Below are 21,789 nucleotides of genomic sequence, written 5' to 3'. Positions count from 1 at the left end.
AACATTTCCATTTTTATTGTTGTTTCACGGCTACGCCACGCCACTATTCACAAAAAAAACAGAATTCCATTTCTACAATCCAACGGCAGCTGAACTCCCCTTTGTACACTGTGCGACCACTATTATCGTTTTTTTATATTATTATTATTATTTATCCAATCCAGGGAATCGAGATTCTACTGCATTGTTTATTCTAATTTCTTTTGGCACAATATTCCCATGTTAAAATTTTGATGTTACATTATTTAAAAGTATGCATGAATTTTATTCGAAGTTTAAAAAAATGGGTCCAAATCTTTGTTCACGACTTCTGGGTTTGTTTCCACTTAGGGGATATTTATAATGCTATCTTAACACATTCAAAATATTGTGAATCAATAACTGGTTAAAACATATATGTAATAATAATCGAAAATGACATTTTAGGCGTCTCATGAAGGTCTCTGCTAAAAAAAGTATGTAGATGGTACCAAAGAAGTAGCACGCCCAAGATGATGTCAATTGAAGCATAAATGTGGTGAATGTTACATATGAATAAAGTAGTCACTTAAATCTTATGGCAGATCGTAAGCCCTGTTAGCAGACTTTCATAAACTTCTTTATCTATGCTGAGATATCAATTTAAAAAATAGTTTCTATCAAATTTGAATTGGTCAAAAATAAAAAATAAATAATAAAGAGTAAAATAAAGTACAATCATTGTACACACATAATATGTAATACAATATCGACAATAATACAATTTTAAATTATGAATAAGCAAAAAAAAAATCTATGTGAACTGTATGATAAAAATAAAGTTCATTTTTAAATTCAGTATTAAATAAAAAAATTAATAGCACATACTTATATAAGAAAACTTAGAATCGAAATCTCAAAATTTATTTTAATATTATTTAGCGAATCCAGACTTTGTAAATGCAGCGTGTAATATATTGATTGCATTTTAACCTAAATATTTACTCTTGCATTAAATAAAAAAAATGCAATTAAAAAATAAGTTTTATTTTACTATCTTTCACAAACAAACCGATTTTCGATTATATGCCGAAGTGGAATATTTTTCAAAAGTTGTTGTTGTCCGTGCCCCCTTCCCTCTCCTCCCTTCCAAGAGACAGAGTATATATATATTTTTTAAAATAGCATGATTCTCCTAGTCCTTCTTCCAATACAAACCATCTTCCGAGAGGACAAACCAATTTTTGTATAACTTCAAAAATAATAATTATTGATTCTCTAATATGTTGGTTTTCTCGCAATGAGAAGAGAAGTTTATCGTGATAAACAGAAGGTTAGGTGATGTTTAGACTATTGATAAGCAGTGGGGATGATGGCGATAAGCGATAAGAGAAATTAGAGAAACACTGCGCACTGCTTGGAAAATAAATTGTAACTCTACAACAATGGGCAAAAAGAAGGTTGGTGAAAAAAAATAAGAATTTTCCAGCGTGATTTGATTTCAAAACAACAAAAAAAACTTTTTTCATCCTCTTTCTTGCACGGTCGCGAAATCCCACGTTCAACAAAGAAAAATACTACAATATTTAGAAATCAAATGTAAATAAATAATTTCCAATAGCGTATTCTCACCCTCCGCAATTAAATAACAATTAATTAACTGACAAAATGTACTAATTTGGAGTAATAACAAACTCCAGTACAGCCCTGAGAATTTCTAAAATAGGATACGGGTGGATGCAGGAATTTGTATGTGAATTTCAGTGTTCAGTCTGAATGTAAACTTGTTGACGACGGTACTGATATTGATTCTGACTATTGACCTTACGTTATTTAGATAATTTGTTGTCGCTCAAGATTTATCAGTGAAAAAATTGCTAGTGTTTACATATCACCAATAGCATAATACAACTTCATAAAAAAGGTAATTAAATATTTTTCCCATATTTTAAACAATAACTGGTTTGAAAATTTTTTCTTAACGCAGTTTTTTTACCTAACTTTAAAAAATACTTTATTTATCAAATGCATTAATACTAAAATTAATATTAAAACTAATATTTTAACGTTTTTTTTTCAAATCATAATTTTAAACTTGTATGTAAAGAGGATGATTACACATTTTTATTATTTCCATTATGTATATATAAACTTCATTGCATTATTCTGAATAAATGTACTAAAAGTAAATTAAACTAATAAAAGATTATTCATATTGAATTGTAATCAAGTATGTAGAACATTTATAATATTGAATTAACTATAAAGAGTTCTTTTGACCCAAAGATAACCAACACATCGGGGTCAGCTTCGTCGAATGGAAATATGTATTACGCACACAGACCCGTTTTATTAATTAAATCGATTAATTAATTTTTACTAGGCACAGTATTTCTACTTGTCGAATGATATGAATAATAATTACCTATTCATTACATAAGTTACAAAAATACACTATTGTTCACATTAATCTTAGCGTAAATGTGAAGACTGGGAATGAGAAAATTATATGTATTGGAAAGCTTGTTATTTTATTTAAAAAAACGTTCACTGATACTGACCATTTAATTTAATCATATGTATTTAAAATAATATATTAAGGATAGGTGAGTCTTATAAACTTATTAAACCTTTAAAATGAGTTGTGCTAAGATAAACAGTGAATTTGGCCTCTTACTAGTTTTGTTCATTGATAATACTTAGTAGTAGTAGTAGGTAAAATAATTTATGGGCACCCGTAAAAATTGTAAATTTAAATAAAATGAGAATCAAAAAGATATTAATGAATTAAATGACATATTTTTTTTTAATATCGGTTTGTACTTCATTTTAATTCACAGTCCTAATTATTATCTAATTTATATCGTTAATTTTCCTTGTAACGTAGGTGTGTTCGTGCGGTTGAAGCATATAAAATTTCGAAAAAACATTATTTCAATCACACCAAAATCTCGTAATTTTTGAATATAAAATAGATAGGCGTACAAGTACATAAAACATAATATAGTAAAAAGTATTATATTATAAAAATGTTTTATTGAAATCACGTTAAGTTTTCATATTATTTTTTGACATCTCATCAAAGATGAAGAATATGAAAGTCTGGGCATTTACAGTGCTTACGACCGTCATAGGCTGGTTTAAGTGATTACTTTACACACGTGTAATATTCACCAATTCTATATGTATTATTCTTCATTTTTTATACGATGTCAAAAAATCATATGAAAAATAACGTCTGTAATTGGAGATAATCTAGATTTGTGAACAAGTATTTGGACACACTCAAAATGATGATAACTTTTATTATTGTAATTTTGTTTTTAAAACTAATCATTTAATTTCAGGCAAATATGAAGATTTTTGCAATTTTCTTAGTGCTCGCTGTTTCAATATTTCCATACAACCTCGCCAGGGAAGTCACGTAAGTAATTTTTTAATACTCGTTTTAACTCCTTGTATATAAGTATGTACTGTTTGTAGTAACAGTAACCGAAAACAGACGATATAACTTTATGTATAACACACACTATTGTAGGTGAACTATATTTTGCCACTATAATTAGACAATCGTCGATTATAAAAAAAAAATTATAAAAAATCCTGCTAAAAACTGCAATAAACATAATACTGTCGGATTTTAGAGGCGAATAAAAACCAGACCTTCCCACCGTGTACGTGACATAAACAAACTTAATTTTTCAATCCAACAGCTAGTACTATTTTTTTTTAAATGGCCAATTTTAATGAAAACATTTTATAAAGTATAAAAATGGACAAAAATATTCACGTTTCTTTTTTTTTCTTTTAACCACTATCCGTACCCAATGGGATATTTTTAAATCAAATCCCGGAGTGCAAGTTTATAAAACACAATAAGTAACATAGATTAATGTAAGTAACATGTTAGTACGTATTAATTTAGTTTTTTTTAAGACCAAGCTTTGTTACGAGCTCCACCATGTATGTGTAAATGTAAATATATAAAATTGTATTTTTGCAATGCTCGCTATACAAATCAATTCATTAAATATGTAAGTAAATGGACGATTTCAACATAATTTTTCTCGTTTTACTATCATTGTTTTTTTGCATTCGGTTCACAAACAATATTGTGTAGTAAGTACCTACCATCCCATACTGGCGCCTCAATTGTACAAAGATATGCCGACAAGAGATTGACGGTCGAAGGCCTCTGTGTTCGAGTTTATATCTGTATATATAATAGCTATAAAATGAACATATGAAGGTAATAAATGGTGCATCCTGTTTATCAATAGCAGTAGTTAATCCCGTCTGCTGCATTAAGGAAGTCTGGCTTACAAATAAATATTTTTTTATTGCGTTTCAGTTTAACAATATCTGTGCAGCCTTTATGAGATTTACGAAGTGCATGCGGCAGATTTTTATCAGCAAGATTATTTTAGTGATCGTTTTATGGATAAAATATACTTATTTTTGTCATTAACACTTTAATTGAAATAAATTGAATTTATATAAATTGTATAAATTTATATAAATTGATTATTACGACAAGTATGGGAAACCAGGAGAAGGGTATATTTATTGTGAGGTGTAAAAGTAGATTCTTGACGAAAGCCTCTGCAGGTGATCTTCTACATCATGTTGGTATTGCCGTCAGTAACGTAAACATCAAATTCATTTGACGAACCAGTATATAATAATATTATTGTAATCTTAACGTTAAAAAACTCATTTTCAATATTATATGTATAGCTGAAATAGTAGAACGATTTATTTATTTTAGGAATTCGTTCCGTTTAATGAGAAGAAGTGAAACATTTTATTATTTTTTATCCTTTTTCCCTCATTTGCACTTTACAGCCATTGCCAAGATGGGCGCCATCGCCCGCTTGGGGTCGCCGGGGAATTTTATTATAGGGGCACTGGGGGAAAAAATTGGAGTTTGCTGAATTTTTTGCTACCCTAGTAGAAGACACTGCTTTTAGATAATAACTCATATATTTCAATAAAATATATGATTATGGATAAAGAAAATTATTGCAACAATCCGAAAAATTATAATACAGCAGAAAAATATGCACGGTTTCCAAATCGATTCTACGAGTACCTATTTAGACACATTATCCTTTTAATAGTAGGTACATAATTTGATAATAATTTTCGATGTAAATGACACTTCGTGGGAGCTCTAGCTAAACCAAAATATGGACGTGTCGGGTTGTGGTCCCGTGGTTAGTGTCGCGGACTCTTAAGTCAGAGTTTCTCGGTTCGAACCCACTCTACCACAATTCGATACCTATTTCTAATAATGAGCCGCTTAGGCTAACAGAAATAGTATGAAATTGAAATATTTCTGGAAATAATAAAAACACAAATATTTATCTAAAAAAAAAACATGCAATCCTCGAAACGAAATTCAAAAATAATTTAATTCTGCTCGCTATAACATATGTACCTACTGGATTTGGGGTACATCAATACCTAAGCTAGGAATGACTGCCATTGAATGCAGCTCTTTGGAGCTAATTATTTATCTCTAAAAATATTCGCCGACGAGATGGAGTAGGAGAAATCGCCAAATCGCTGGGAGTGAGATTTTTTTAGCCTAACCCAAAAAATCCCACTTGGCGTAAATTTCTCACTTTCTTTAAGTGCGCTCCTCTCCTGCTCTAGGGGGCTATATTTTTCATAGACATTTAGTATTGGCTTTAATCATTTACTCATTGAGAAATCGATAATATCTTGGCATTGATCATTGGGATTAAACACTTGTTATGTTTGTATTCATTATTTTATTTTAAAAAATATTTTTCCGATATGTATTTTTTGCAATACAAATAATGGCGGCTTTTTTTAAGCTGACTTAATTTTAGCTTTCAAACCGCATAAATCCGAGAAACTAAATCACTGACTGTTATTATAACTAATGCTTATTTCATGTCGCATTTCCTACTGGCCAACTATTTTAAGAATATTTTTAAAGAGGGGATCGGGAACAATACTTACCATTCATGACCATCTGATGTAAATGGACTATAACATCATGAAAGGCGGGGACGAAACAGTTTGTGATAATTTAGGCAAAATACTGCGACTTGATATTTATTATAGACATCAAGAGTTCATCAACTTTTCGAACGGTAAGAGTATATATTTTTTTAAATTCTCCATCAAAGATGATATTCAAAGTGATACACGTACTTATTCACTACTTTTTTACTATTTTCACAGCCGGCATGGATGAAATTTTAATATTTCCTGAAAAGTTCGCTCTACAAACGAGGCAAGGCAAAGGTCGACATAGTTTAACAATGTTCTTATATCGTTCCTTTAACCCTTATCCGCACCCAATGGTGCATAGGCCAATGCATCATATTGACGCGATGCTATATTGATCTCAGTTACACTAAGGCAAGGCAATCCTGCGCTTTAGTTACCAGTGCAGAGTATTATTAAATAAATATTAGGGTAAAAAATGAATTTTAAAATTCCTAGAAATCGAACCAAGTACATTCAGAACTACTGCACTGTGAAGGCGGACAAATAATATTAACTTCATACCAGGCATTTTACAAAACCTAACTCTTTTCTAAATATTATAAATAACTTTAAATCATGGAAGTACCATTCAGCCGCCCCAAAACAAAACTAAAAATCTTACATTATGGTAATTTTACAGATGAAATTTTTTAATTAACAATTTGTATTATTTTTACTCGAGAACCGTGCGATTTTGCTTTTAATTTACAAATTCATGATTTTCGGAGAGATGTGATTTCGAAAAAATCCTCCAAGGAACCACCTTATAAATATCGGCATTATACAGATCGGAAGCGGAGTTACCGAACGTTGTCTTTTATGTGCGCGCGGCCAATACGAATATTTATTCACATGTAATCATTACTCATCATCAAGGGTCTGAAACAATCAACAAACATAGATATTATAAAAAAAGCCCATAAATTGAAAGTACTCCATTTTTACTTCACGCCGAGGCGTAGTTGGGTAGACTCTCGTCTGCAAAACTGACGTCGCGGGTTCGATTCCCGCCAATTGCAAAACAAAGAAAAATTTATTTTCAATTGGTCTGGGTGTTTGTGATGTATTTTCACATTTACCTTCCCTGTCCTTATTATCCTACCTGCAGACAAGCTTCTACAAATAGAAGCTTTGCTGGTTAATCCTTTAAACAAAACAATATCTGACTTTGTGATGTATTTAAAGTTTATGTTATATGTGCATATTCCAGCAAATAATTACACATCCAGATTTTCGATTACTTATCTGTGCCCATTTTGAATTTTATTATATCCATAACCGTCAAATAAAAAAATTAAAAATCTTAGAAATAAGATGTTTCCTTGCTCAAACCAATAAACCCCATTTTAATTATTTGAGGAAATAATTATGATTTTTTTTCTATATTCTTCATATTATTTGTCACCCCTCTGGAGAATTCTAGCCTAATTTTTTATTCAATGAACACAACCCTGAAATTTTTTAAAAACTTGAGTATCTTTTTATGTGCATATTAATTTTGGTAGATAATCATTAAAAGTAAACATTATTTTATTTTTATTGTCTGTATTACAAAATAAAGTGATAAACATTACTTACAGATTTTGCTGTGCATAGAGGTTGTTTTGATAGCCCTTAAAGTCCTCTATCGCCATCCTTTGTTGATCATCGACCGATAGAACATCCTGTATATATGCTTAAACCAAACTGAGTTTAAAAATATACAAGATACCATTGGGAAACACTGGAAATGTTACAGTATACCATGTTGGTATGTTTGCATTTTAATTGCATTTGGATTGCATGCGATAATTTATTTTATTTTCCAGGCATGAAGACATTAGAGATGCTATGTTATCACTGGTGCACATGGTCAGAGGTTCAGAAGACAAATTAGAAAGACATGAATTGCGAGAAAAAGCACTCGGGGAGCAACTTAAGAAAGCCCTTGCAGGTTTAGACAAACGCCACAGATCACTTGATCCACTCAAAGGAGCTATATCTAGACTAGACGAGAGATTGTCCAATGTTGAAACCATACTGATACAGGTCAGAAGGATAAGTTCATATTTTAATAAAAAATTATGTTACTATTATTACACTTCCTTCCTTTTTTACTTTCCATTGAAAAATATATCTTACATCTTTCAAATCAAATTTATCGGAATCAGAGTAATATTCATATCCTTTTATGGGTTGCTTTGGTTTCTAGAGCTTAGAGCCCAATATTTTGGAGCTTGTTAACAATAATAAAATGTGTTAGTAAAAAAATTTTAGGATAAGCTCTATATAACACAATATCGTAGGGGTCAAAACATCTTCTTTTACAGGATGAAGTTCTATTTTTATTTTGCAAAATTGTGAACATCATCTTTTACAGGATGAAGTTCTATTTTTATTTTGCAAAATTGTGAACATCTTCTTTTACAGGATAAAGTTCTATTTTTATTTTGCAAAATTGTAAACATCTTCTTTTATAGGATGAAGTTCTATTTTTATTTTGCAAAGTTGTGAACATCTTCTTTTATAGGATGAAGTTCTATTTTTATTTTGCAAAATTGTGAAAGATATATTTTGTTCAAATCAATAATATTGTATAGTAAGCTCTTTTACAGTGTTTCAAAAAGATTCTGCTGGAAAGGGTTCAATATATTTAATATGGAGTATCTACAAATCGTATGATAACTTTTTAAACAAATCACTTCATTTTAGAAAGACGAACGAGAAAAACAGCAGTTGCAAAAAACTAATGAAATTATTACTACAATTCAAACAACTCTGAACTCTTGGAGTGCTGGTATTGCTAATCTCATTAAAACAGAAATAGATGGAATAGTTATTCCACAACCGGACACAAATTCAACCAATGCCAAAATTTCTGCATTAGAAGATAAACTGAACAGTAAACTAGATGGCGTAACAAAAATAGTCGACAGTATCAAAAGTGCTGTAATGAATCTGAAGGATACTCAAAAAGAAAAGGTAACACTATTATTTTTATCCACAGTGATATTTGATTACAGTGATAGAGTATTATAAAAAAAAAAATAGCGGTTCAAACTCTAAAGAATTGAAAAATAAACATAAATCATTTTAAACAAGCATGCATCACCACGTAAGGTTTCCATGTAAAAAAAAAGTAATTACATAATCCAAGTTATTTTTTTAACAATAACATAAAAAATAACTTCTTCCTCATAACTAATTAACACACTTCGGACGGGAAAGGTATTTCTACCTGTTCGGTCGATTGATGCCTAAGGACAGGAAGGGTATTTTTTTCTTCTGCGCCGGCCTCATTTCAAAAGCAGAAAAGTAGGAACTATCCAAAGTTTTTATATGAATATTAAATCTCTTTATTATTGTCTGAACTATATGTTCATAACTATCAAATCCCGTCGGCAGTGGTCCGCAGGCGTAAAAAATACCCATCTGAAATGAGTTAACATTTCGAAACTGGTCATATCATTTCGTAATCATAAAATATATAATGAAGTTATTTCTAGAGCCATAAACGAAAGAATCACAACGTTGGCGATTCTCAGTATTAATTACATTTATAAGTGAAATTATAAATATTGTTATTTATTTTAGCCTGTAACTAAAGAGCCTAACATGCAGGAAGAGCTCTTTATCAAACATATTGATGAGACTGAAAAATTACTAACTAAGTATGACTCCAAACTTATGGAATACCATGTCAACATTTCAAAAATAAATACGGAGCCTGACCCGTACGGAGAGATTTCATTAGCAGATGAAGCGTGGCATAACAAAATGACATTAGGTAATGGATAAATTGATAAGAAGATGTGTTAAATATATATATATTTTTAAAATTATAGTAGCAAATTAAATTTTCAGCTCTTGAAAAACAGCAAACTAACATGCAAAATATACAGAAGTCTGTGCAGTACATTGAAGAAGCTATAAAAGATTTACCAACCAAAAATGAAACTGTCAATCTGAAGAACCAAACAGTGGGGGTTATCCAGGAAACGAGCTATAACCAATTGAGCAGCTCAGAGAAGGGCAAGTTACAATACATAATTTGTTTGTTGATCAATGTATGTAAACTTGAATATTCCCATAATATTTAAATGAACCATATTGCAGGATTCATGAAACTAGAATCTCAGCTGGCTGATATGAAGACAACCTTCCAACAATCAGAAGATGAAGTCACCAAAAGCCTAACGGACACCGGTACTATGACAGAAAGCATGCACTCTGATGTTAAGAAGAGCTACGAACAACTCAGAACGGAGGTAAACATTCAACTTCTTATATTTTTACAGCCACACTTTTTTGGTTGAATGTGATGGTGTGTCATTTAATTTTTTTTAATGAAAATGAATATTAGTGTTCTTACGTACATTTATTTCAGGTTCAAGCGCTATCGAAAGGAGAAAAAGTCATGATACAAACAGCTGATAATGTTATGGATACAAAACGAAGGATCGAGTACGGTATACATCAGATATTATTGGAAGTAGGAGCCCTTGTAACAGGACAAGGCAAAGACCTCAACCAAACGGTGAACCAGAGGTTTGACGAAATAGAACATTCTATTGTAGATAGTCAAACAGGAGCTCTCTCGAATTTGAGCTCCAAAATTGAACATGAAATATCGCAAGTGTGGAGGCAGATAGGCATTATGTATCAGCAGGTCACAGCGAGTAACACTGCTTTGGATAGATTGCAGGTAAGTTAATTATATCGTACTAGGTTAACTACCTCAAAATAGAAATCGGTGTTACTATAACACATGTCAATGATAGAAGAGATCCCAAAAACTAAGGGTTATTCTTTACAACAAAAATCAGTTAAAGGCTTTTGTATTATTGGCAACGATTGAATATCATTTCAAATCAAGAATAATGTAGATTGATTAATACCAGTTATCAAAGAAGCTGATTATTGACAAATTTTAATTGAATATTTGAGAATTTTACACACATAAAGTAAATTTGTAAAAAAATGTATACATATTATAAACTCATTTAATTTGTTTCTTTGTAGGCACAAACAGAGCAATATGTCAATGGCACGGTTACCACAATGGACAGCATGGAAGGAAAGGTTAGTGATACCATTATTTTTCAGACAAAAATAATTGAACATTATTATTTACAATAAGCCAACTTATTGCGCCTCAATTTAATCCACAATGTAGTTCTTTTATTTTATTTACTAAACAACATCAATGCTCTTTCATAACAGGTTGGAATGATAACGTCAAGAATGACTGAAGTTGATGAAAATCTGAATTATCTACTAGGAAGGTTGTCTTTGGTAACTCAAGAGTTTAATCAGATCAAACTCGGGCTCGGCGACGCATTGGACAATATAAAATCCAGCTTCCTAACTGTCCAGTCCAAAATTAAAGGTATTAAAAAAATCACAATAAAGTAATTCATTAAACCAGCCTACGACAGGTGGTATGCCCCGTAAATGCCCAGACTTCCATATTATTCCTCGTCTATGTTGAGATAACAATATAAATAACTCCTAAGTGGACCCACAATTTGTGAACAAAGATTTGGACAAACTCAAAATATTGCGAAAGAAAATTTATCGCATTAGTCATGTAAAAATGATAAATTTTATTGATTGTCTTTAGAACACTTGCATGTTAAACACGTGTGACATACAGGTAATATGGAAATGTACAAGATTTGTTGTTTCAAAGTGGCTATAATGTAAATTCCAATTCAATCAATAATATAATATGGTTTAGGATCTACAAGTTTCCACGAGTCGAGTTTAAGGTACAGGACGCAATATGTAACATTTCTTATTGATCATGTGGAAAATACAGAATATGATATGTATAATAAGAATATAATCTTATACCGTGTGACATATACTTTTAAGTATCATCATAGTAGATTGATTTGAAATAAGTCACCAATGGGGAGTGAAGTCGAATTAGGTGTGTATTCGGAGTCTTGGTATGGGAGTGAGCCAGGTGACATTTTCTGAGAGGTAAATAATAGAGCCCCTTAAGGTAAGGGACTCCGTATTAAGCAGCTCACTTCCGTGCCAGGACTCCAAATATACAATCATTGGAACCATCTATATTTAAAGTTAATGATTTCTTAAAAACAGACCCACGCACAGATAATGCATGCTTAAATCATAGGCGTAGAGAAAGGGTTATTTAACACTGCTCACAATGTTCTACACAAAATTATTTTTATAATATACGAGGTATCTTAACAGAGACAAAGCATCTGTTTATGCTAAGGGAATATGGAAATCTGGACATTCTTTGTTCTAATATATCTTATCTACCTAATATATATAAAGATATTTTATCGCTCAATGATAATATCCACTGTTCGGTACAATAAAAAAGTGTTGAAAATTATTTTTGTATGTGGCTTACGATCTTACTGTTTTTTTTCTGCAGAAGCAGGACCCGGGCCACATAATATACCTAAAACTGAGCAGATAGCTGACGGTAAAAACTAAACTCCAAAACAAATTTAACCATCTATATATTGCAGCTTCTTGTCAGGACCTTAAAAGCTCATATTCTCAAGATTAAATTAACAAAAGTAAAAGATCGCTAAGTAATTACGCTTTAGTAGGTAAACATAACTTAGATAAAGAATATGGACTTTGTAGTTTTAAGTAATTCACAAATCGCTAACGGAAAGCCATATTGATACATATACCATGACCCAAGTTTTCGTGAAAAAATTTAATGTATGTATTTCATTTCCAAAAACAAAAACCAGACTAAAAATATTTACCTAGTTTGACTACCATTCAGTAATTTTACCTAGGTGGTATACAATATTAAAAAAAATATATTTCAATACAACCAACCCCTGGCGTAGGACTGACTACTTTTGAAAAAAAAATATCTCTCAAAAATTTGTAACCGCTACTGCGGTTTAATATTCTACTGAATATCCATTTATTTATTCTAGAAGTATGTAACAAAGATAAATCAACAGGGGTTATAATAATTCTGAATAAAACTATTATTTGTTTTGTGTAATGATATATCAATGTGCTGTCAATGTGCCTTTCTAGCAACGAAGCAACGATACAGTGCTGCTCTCGACTATTATATTCTGTGAGTGGAAATACATCACATATCCATAACAAATATAATGTAGCTTATAAAAATAGTAATATTGAATGTATTAATGTTTATTTTACAATAAATTTAAATAAGTTAAAATATAAAATAATAGTTCCTCAATTCTGTAATGCAGTTAACTAACACTGAACCAAGTTTATTAGAAAATAAAAACTCTTAAATTTTTACCAAAATAAAAACTAACTACTGGTGTTATTCAATAAAAATTACAATATGTACTGATCAAATACTAATTAATGCATGAGGTGCATTATGTATATATAGAATAAATCTATATCTGAAATTTATTTTTCTTTACTTTATTTTTCTCAATAAGTATTTATTTATTCATCAACATCTCTTTTGTCCCCTTCAAAGTAAACCCCCTCAGATATAATATACATACTTGTGCCAGTGCTTTTTCCAATCCTTGAAGCACTTAGAAGCTTATGTGAGCTTTTTTGTATGGGGTTGGGGGTATCTTTATCTCTTTAATCGTGGCACAACTCTGTCCTTTCATGGGTGTTTTCAGTTTTGGGAACAGGAAAGTCACAGGGGATAAAGTTTAGTGAATATGGTAGTTGGGGTATGATTATGGTGTTGTTTTCCTGAGCGATGCTCATGCTATCTTTTCATTAAGATTAAGCAATTTCGGAAAAAACTTTGCTGCCGCTTCATGCCCAAAACTGCATAGAATGAAACATCCAATATGCCAACATCTTCACCAATTTCTCTAATAGTGATTCCACAATTCTCCACAACAATTTTCTTCACAGCATCAATGTTTTCATCGGTTGATGTGCCGGAGCATCTAGGGCGGGCATCGTCATCTATTCAGCCTTCTAAGAAGAGTTTGCACCATTTATAAACATTTTATTTGCTCAAAGTAGACTTTCCAAATGCAACAGTGACTATTTGAAGTGCGTTGGAACATTGAATATTATTTTTCACACAAAATTTAACACAACGATTCTTTAATCCATCGTTTTAAATATAAAAAAATTGTCAAACATACCAAAATATGCCATGTATATCAAACCAAAATAGGCTGATAATATCACTTTTTGGGGATATGTGTACCAACATAAAAATAAAAATAAATTGAAGATTGAGCCTATGAAATTTAAAGTCACCTTATTTTTTTAACATACCTCGTATGAAGTTAATGAATTATATTGCAACCAGAAATACAGCAGACTTCATTTGTGTGAATTCAAATTCCGACAGAGAATAGTTATACCTGGTCGGCTAGTAAAAGTATTTTTACATATATATTTTTTTTTTCTTAAATTTAAATAAATATGAGTAATAAAACAAACTAATGTTGATATTTACTGTAGAGTCCAGATTAAAACCCGTATGGTTATTTTTTAAAGAAAAAATATGGACATTCCCCAATTAACATCAAGGATTCAAAAACTATATTGAGGCGGTTTGACAACAGTATACTGCATACTTTGTTAACTAAAATATATTCAACTGCCTATTACATAATTTGTGGTCCGAATCGACAAATGATTCCAGTTACATTTGAGAACAGTTTTTGCGGAATATAATACTATCATTTAACTCTTCACCAAATGTTGCACAAAATAAATAAATATCCAAGGTTGACCTAAAATTGTTAGTTGATACTTTTGTCGGATTACTGTTGCTAAATTATTAATTACAGTACACCCTCGATTTTCCGGGGTCGGGTTAACCGGGAAGGGGATTATCCAGGACATTTGAGTCATTGAAATACTATTTTACAAAAACAAAAATATTTTACAATAGTAGTAATAGTAGCAATGGGCAGGACATATTGCAAGACAGGACCCCAAAAATTAAGAGATGGAGACCTTGGAAGATTAAAAGAAGCGTCGGAAGACCCCAAAAAATAATGCCAAAACATGTGTGAGGGCCGAACACATTTGTTGTCCGCAGTGAAAGAATCTAACTTTTATATCATGTTTATGGCTTGAACAAAAACTCAAAACTTTGAAAATAGTGCAACCGTCAAATATTTGTTGAATGAATATAATGTTGGTGATTAAACTATATGGGACATCATTAATGAAAAGAGAAAATTTATAGATTTTGTGAGAACATCGGATAGCGCCAAAGGCATGATCAGTAGAAAAAGTAATGAATCATCTTACGAAGATCTCAATAATGCAATGGTTTTGTAGTCATTAACAAAAGCCAAAAGGTAAGGTAGTCATGCAGTAGTTGAATATATATCTAGTAAATAAATTAGTCACTCTCCACGTGACAAAATGTTAATGAAAATTTCAAGTGATGAAATACTTTAATAATTTTAATGTAATAATTTCATTTTAATTTCAATGACCGGATGATGGAATGATTTTCCGAAACCGGTAGTCACAAATAAGTGTTTAAAAAAGTGGTATTACACAAAGTAAACAATGGATGGTACGGAGAGTGTTTTATTAAAAGGATATTATTTGGCAAGCCCTGCCAATATCCGGATCGGCGCTTCCGCCAGTCAAAAAGTGTAACTTGTCAACACATGCGTCTTACTAAGCAAGAAGGTATACATAAGCGCAGTATTAAATTTATCTTTGTTTACTTTTTTTATGTTTTCGGATTAACCTGGAAATCGATTATTTGTGATTTTTTTCACAAATAAATAAAAGAATTTAAAATCTTACATTATTATATGAATTCAAACAAATACATCCGGCTCCGCAATTTAGACCATATAATTGGAGTGTAGTTAAGTAGAGCACCTGATCACTCATAGGAAAGGCAATGTTTCCAATTCCGGAGCAGGAAGTAATTCTTTAATTGAAATGTAAAGATTTTTCTTTTATATTTTGTTTTAATCTGAATGTATATTTTTGTCGATTTTGTTTATTTTTACATGATTCAATATTATAATTTGGGAAAGAACAAAGAAAATGAAAATATTTGATAGATTTTTGCAAATATTTAATTTAGGTTTTATAATTGTGTATCTATATATGCAAATATTTATATTAATGAAAATGCATTCATTTATGGTACAATGTACTGATGACCAATTTTATACAAATTTCACAAGAAAAAGTGACATGTGGTAGTAATCATGCCCAAACAACGTTCAACAATAACGAGATAATTACAAACATGTAAAATAAAAACACTACCCGCCACATATGGATCAGTATGTCTAAGAATGTATTACATTTTGTACAAAATTGAGGGAAAATAAAATAAACTTAAGTACACCTGATATAAAAACTACAAGTGATACCCATTTTCGGCTCGGAGCGGTATAGAGCCTAGTGATTCTCACTCAACATTCCTACTGCCAAACTGAAACACAACACTAAACCATTCTGCAAGTCGGTGACCCCAAATTATTTAGAATATGTAATAATTTATCAATACCAAATTATTTAAAGCGAATTAGTCCAAAATTTTATTGTGATAATTTCATATAATCCATGTCCAATTTTAGCATTTTACAGCTTAAGCATAGTCTATTTGTAGCAAACCAATGTCTCGGTAGATAGAGATGAAGGACCTTTCGGTACATAGGCATCTACATTGCCACACTTGACTCGATAGTTCATGTGTAGCACGCCGATGTCTCGATACAAAAAGTTGGAGGACCTATTGGTACATAGGCATCTACACTGCCACACTGGACTCCATAGTCTGCTTGTGGCAAACCAATACTTGGCAGATAGAGATGGAAAACCTATTGGTACATAGGCATCTGTGTTGCCACACTTGACTTGATAGTCCATTTGTAGCAAACCATATCTCGGTAGGTGGAGATGGAAGACCTATTGGTACAAAGGCATCTAAATTACTACACGAGACTCAATATGTATATTATAATCGATACAAAACTCCAAATTTTCCAAACTAAATACAGGTACACCCCAATTTATTTTCAACTTGGTGTTTTCGTTTTCTTAAGTAATTTTCTAATAACTCAATATAATATAAAATTTGTACAATTTCACATCAAAACAACATTTATTTTAAATCATAAATAATTTATTAATATCATACAATAAAATTATGGTTTAAAATATACAATAATATAAATTGGAGTATTTCTGTATTCCAGAATAATCTGAATATAAAAATTAAACGACCCTAGGAATGATATTAAAAAATATATATGAAAATTGCTTTTCTAAAATATAAAATTTGTGCATAATTCCTTATACAATAAACAAACAGAGAACACTGGATGCCAGTGCATTTCACAAGAAGTGAAATATTTTCATTCCTATCTAAAATTATGTAGTTAGTGGACATTAGTGGTAAGATAAAGTTGCTTCCACAATATGTTACGCTACATAATTGGATAACAATATTGCCATGCAAAGTAACTAATGCTCGCAGATACGACGGAATGTTTGCGTACACGGTGCGCCTTCTACCCATCGCATATCCCCAATATGCAATATTTACATCTTTAAGCTCAATAATCTTACCAAATATAGATGTTTATCTAATTTAGTTCCTCCTAACTGTATAAATTACATGGGCCCAAACAATTCAAATTATACTGTGTACTTAGTCAGTTAGAGAATAATGGAAATAGAAGAGATCTTTCAAATAATAATAATTCATCAATGGGCATATCTAGATACATACATTGAAAAATATTCTTAATAAATATTAAAGATAAAAAATAATATATTATTAAAAACTCTTTAAAAAAGTAAATATAAAAGTAACATGAATAAAGCAATTTTTCCTGAGAAAAAGCACTGGACATTATTTAGCAATGTATTCTACACATCAAATTATATTGCACAAACAAAAACAAAATACAGTAACACCCCAAATTAGTTAACCTGCAACATACATTATTTCACAGTAATGTAATGAATGAACATTACTGGTACAATATATTACATTTCCAAGACATATTTTAGCCATTTGCATATTTTAGACATTTGCATATTTTAGCTATATAATAAATTTTGTTTTCTGTTAGCTCTTTCGTGTTTATATTATATTAATCTTTTAAGGGCTACTTTTTTGCATCAAAATGTTTCAGTGTTACCATATGGGGTTGTTTAAATGTTATAAAACAAAAATAATACAAAATCTATCCTTACTCAAGTCAAGATGTCACTGTTATAGAGGGTTGTATCGACCTCTCTTACGTATATTATCGTAAACCACATATTGTTGTGTATAATAGTTGTTCCAACTATTATTTCATTTTATTTTTAGTTAGCAAATAATTTCATTTTTTCTTGGAGGCAAAACTCAAGCAACTCACTAAAAATATGATTAAATCCTCGAGTGACATCTTTTTGTGGTATACAATAGTATACCTTGGAGCAGTCGATATATTGTGCAATGGGAAAATAAGAGCAACATAAATGAAATGAGGTAAGTATGCAGTAGGGGAAATGGTGTAATGAACATCGGGGTATATAGGGACGGTTTGAAGGTACAGATATTGAGCCTTCTTAGTCGTGAATACAATCTATAATAATATGAATACAATGCTGTAAGTTCAAAGCATCAATTTGATATGATGTTTAAAATAAAAGAAAAAGGACATAGCTTAATAAGGAAGGAAAATGAGTGAAATCCTAATCACGCACGCACACAAACACGCACACGTGTAAGTAATGTGTGAACACATGGTGTATATTTTTATTATTTACATCATCTGCCTATACATATTTACACACTGTATTAAAATTTTATAAAAACTTTACACTGATTGCAGATATTACCAAAACCAATGTTTGGATTATACTAGAGGTTGCGAGAGTGACACTTCCAATGGTGCTTATCAAACCCATTTACTTTCTATCACTTCCATAATGCAATGTATACATACCCATCCATTTGGGTAACTTTAATTCCTTAATACAATATTAAATGTGAAGTCTACAACTGGAAAAAATGGTCAAGTGTATGAAAATATAAAATAGCTTCTATTCTTAAATATGATCACTTACTCTTCTGCGTTTCATTGCAAGGTGAAAGGAATGGACAATAAGTTACATAAATACTACGCGTACAGAAAGGCAAGCACTAGTCCCAGACCACCAATCGAAGCACTTTACGGCAATATGATTCAATATGGACTAATGTTTCTGAAAGGGAAATACCTACTAACTGAGATACTAACGGGACATTAGGATCACGAGCAAACAATATCTGGCTGGAAGCCTAGTACGCTAGTACATAACAATAGATAGGGAACTAAATTATAGCAACATTCAGGTATGCTCGAGATGCCATTTACCCGCTGGAGTGCTCTACATCTACCATTATCAGTATTATCTGCATCGCCGAATTGGACTCAATACACATGTATCGCTAAAGTCTACATGTCTCCAAACTAAACTGAAAAGTAGCCACCGGGGATTTCCATTCTAGCCATATCAATCATCCATCCCGCTGAAGTGTGGAGTACAAAGTGGCCGTCAATCTAGTATGCACCATTTAATACCGAACAAAGTTTGCAAAACACCAAACAAATTTATCACTGAATATAAAAAAAGTTCAATATTCCTGTATTGTTCTATGTACATATTGTCAAGACGCATCAATGGAACAATCAATTATTTCTTAAATTTCTGTCATTTTATTTACAAAATTCAACGATATCTATGGTATGTACTATCAAATAGTTGGATAATTTAATAATCTTATTTACATATTGTCGTGTCGAGAATAGAGTATAAGTAATTAGTGGACATAGAAGAGAAAACAATGGGAGTGCAAGGTGACTACAGTATCTAGCCGGCACCACGCTCCTGTCGGTCACCTAGAACCGCTTCACTCTATTCCAACTATCCACTAAACACAAGGCATAGTCTGACGGCCACGGCGAGCACTGCACTAGTGTCTGGGCGCCTCGACGGCTTATCTGCGCGTGGCCTTGGAGGAAGAGCGCGAGTGCGGCGTGTGGGGGGTGTGGCTACCCCCCGGCCGCTCCTAACTGGAGCACGAGGCCAGCGGCGACACGGGCGACAGGGGCGAGTCCCGCGGGCAGCCCGACAGCGTGACCACCACCTTGCGCGAGCCCGCGTGGTTGCGGTGCTCGCACAGCCACACGCCCTGCCACGTGCCGAGGTTCAGCTTGCCGTCCGTGATGGGGATGCTGAGCGAGGAGCCGAGGAAGCAGGCCTTGACGTGGGCGGGCTGCAACACCACACAACTCGTTACTCGCCGCTCTCTCCCTCTCTCTCTCTCAACACGCGCTACCACTACTCTACTGCACTTACCATGTCGTCCGGCCCTTCGCACGAGTGCCGATACGGTAACCCTTCGGGGACTATTTTATTTAACATCATTTCCATATCATCTCGTACATTAGGATCCCAACTCTCGTTCAATGCCAGGCTAGCGGAAGTGTGCATTACTGAAATTAATTCAAAATCATCATTGGTGTACAAATGTCAGCTACTGGAACGATTATGCGCTTCCCTGTCAGAATGACAAGCGCGAAAGTAGCGCGTCGGTGTACACTCGAGCGCTGAACAGATTATTGTGAGTATTGCGGTGGAAACATAAGGTCACCGTTATAAACATAATTTAAATAAGCGATACATATTTTATAATATTCGAAGCAAACTTCGTGAGTGGGAGGGGGTGAGTTTTTGACCATGCGACATTTCTCGAGAAAAATATACTCACTTTGTATGTGACAGAGACCCACAGAAAACTGAGACAACTCGGGAATTTGCTTTAGAATCTCTTCGGTTACTAAATGAACGCCTCTGTGTTGAGGTCGCAGATTTAATTTCCTCTGAAACCACGCTGATCCGATCTGAATTCCTCTATTTGAAGCCATGTTGAATGCAAAATTCTTTTATTACCGACGAAGAAAAACACACACAGTAGCGTTTACCGTCACATTATTAGACATAAGTTTAAATTTATTCCGTAATTATCATAAAAGAATCATCTTGACTTCGTAATAAATATAAAAATTAATAAAAAGGTTATAGAACAGATTCCGACACCCTATTTTCTGCGGGAAGATGAAATAGCCATAAGAGAAAGAGAAAAAGCATATGACACGCTACAGTCTGACCACGGTTAAAACTACTCAACATGGAAAATTAATCTTTAGATACATGTACGATACATACGTTTTTAGCGTGTTTATTTATGAACAATCATTAAATATATTTTAAGTATAGTAAACAGCTGAGTTTCTACAAATACATTTAGTAAAATTGAAAGATAAATTACATTTTGAATAAAAATAAGGTTATTACTGAATGTTCCATGTTATATCGCAGAAGTGTCATGTCATATAGAAAATTATTTAACGATTTTAACAATATCAGTTTCGAAATATAGATTTGTAATATTAAAATATTAAAGGAAATGTATTTTTTTCTTGATTTTTATAAATATATCTTTTATATATTTTTTGAAGTCTCGGAGGATAAAAATAGCTTTACTACATGTACTTTGAAAAACCAATATATTTCCATTTAATGGTTTTAAAAAATTTTTCAGACCAACCCTATTGGATAAAATTAATTATGTGAGTAAAAAATGTATTTACTAGCTTCAATAATACATATTTGCATAAATAATATATTTTTGGACAATAATACATTATAATGTGGGTTTTTCAACAAAATAGGGATGTTACCTACCTACGCGTATATGGGTACTTACCCGTGTAAAATTTATTGAATATTTAAAAATATATTATTATACTTGTCACACTTGTTTCGGCGGGAGTTATGAAATGATTTAAAATTAAAGTAAATTTGTACGATTGATAAATT

At 31.9% G+C, this 21,789-nt stretch overlaps 2 protein-coding genes across 2 annotated transcripts; one reads left to right on the top strand and one right to left on the bottom strand.

Moving 5' to 3' along the window:
• Positions 1 to 1,727: 1,727 nt before the first annotated feature.
• LOC148304286 (uncharacterized) lies at positions 1,728 to 13,365 on the top strand. The gene is made up of 11 exons (XM_088268587.1): positions 1,728 to 1,882; positions 3,306 to 3,382; positions 7,791 to 8,010; positions 8,674 to 8,943; positions 9,556 to 9,748; positions 9,826 to 9,993; positions 10,078 to 10,229; positions 10,349 to 10,666; positions 10,984 to 11,043; positions 11,185 to 11,350; positions 12,377 to 13,365. Exons 2-11 carry the CDS (start codon positions 3,312 to 3,314, stop codon positions 12,436 to 12,438), a joined length of 1,680 nt encoding a protein of 559 aa, XP_088124713.1. The 5' UTR covers positions 1,728 to 1,882; positions 3,306 to 3,311; the 3' UTR covers positions 12,439 to 13,365.
• A 4,624-nt stretch (positions 13,366 to 17,989) lies between these two features.
• On the bottom strand, positions 17,990 to 21,037 carry LOC148304285 (uncharacterized). Its single transcript, XM_088268713.1, has 3 exons — positions 20,678 to 21,037; positions 20,266 to 20,402; positions 17,990 to 20,182 (listed from the first exon to the last, which is right to left on the bottom strand). The coding sequence occupies exons 1-3, from the start codon at positions 20,832 to 20,834 to the stop codon at positions 19,976 to 19,978; spliced, it is 501 nt and encodes a 166-aa protein (XP_088124839.1). The 5' UTR covers positions 20,835 to 21,037; the 3' UTR covers positions 17,990 to 19,975.
• Positions 21,038 to 21,789: the final 752 nt, after the last annotated feature.

This window comes from Brachycentrus maculatus, unplaced genomic scaffold, assembly GCF_059751285.1.
Source record: "Brachycentrus maculatus isolate JH-2025_06_01 unplaced genomic scaffold, ASM5975128v1 h1tg000326l, whole genome shotgun sequence".
NCBI classification, from domain to species: Eukaryota; Metazoa; Arthropoda; class Insecta; order Trichoptera; family Brachycentridae; genus Brachycentrus; species Brachycentrus maculatus.
Note: the sequence above shows the minus strand (reverse complement) of the source record. Positions and strands in the feature narration are given on the sequence as shown.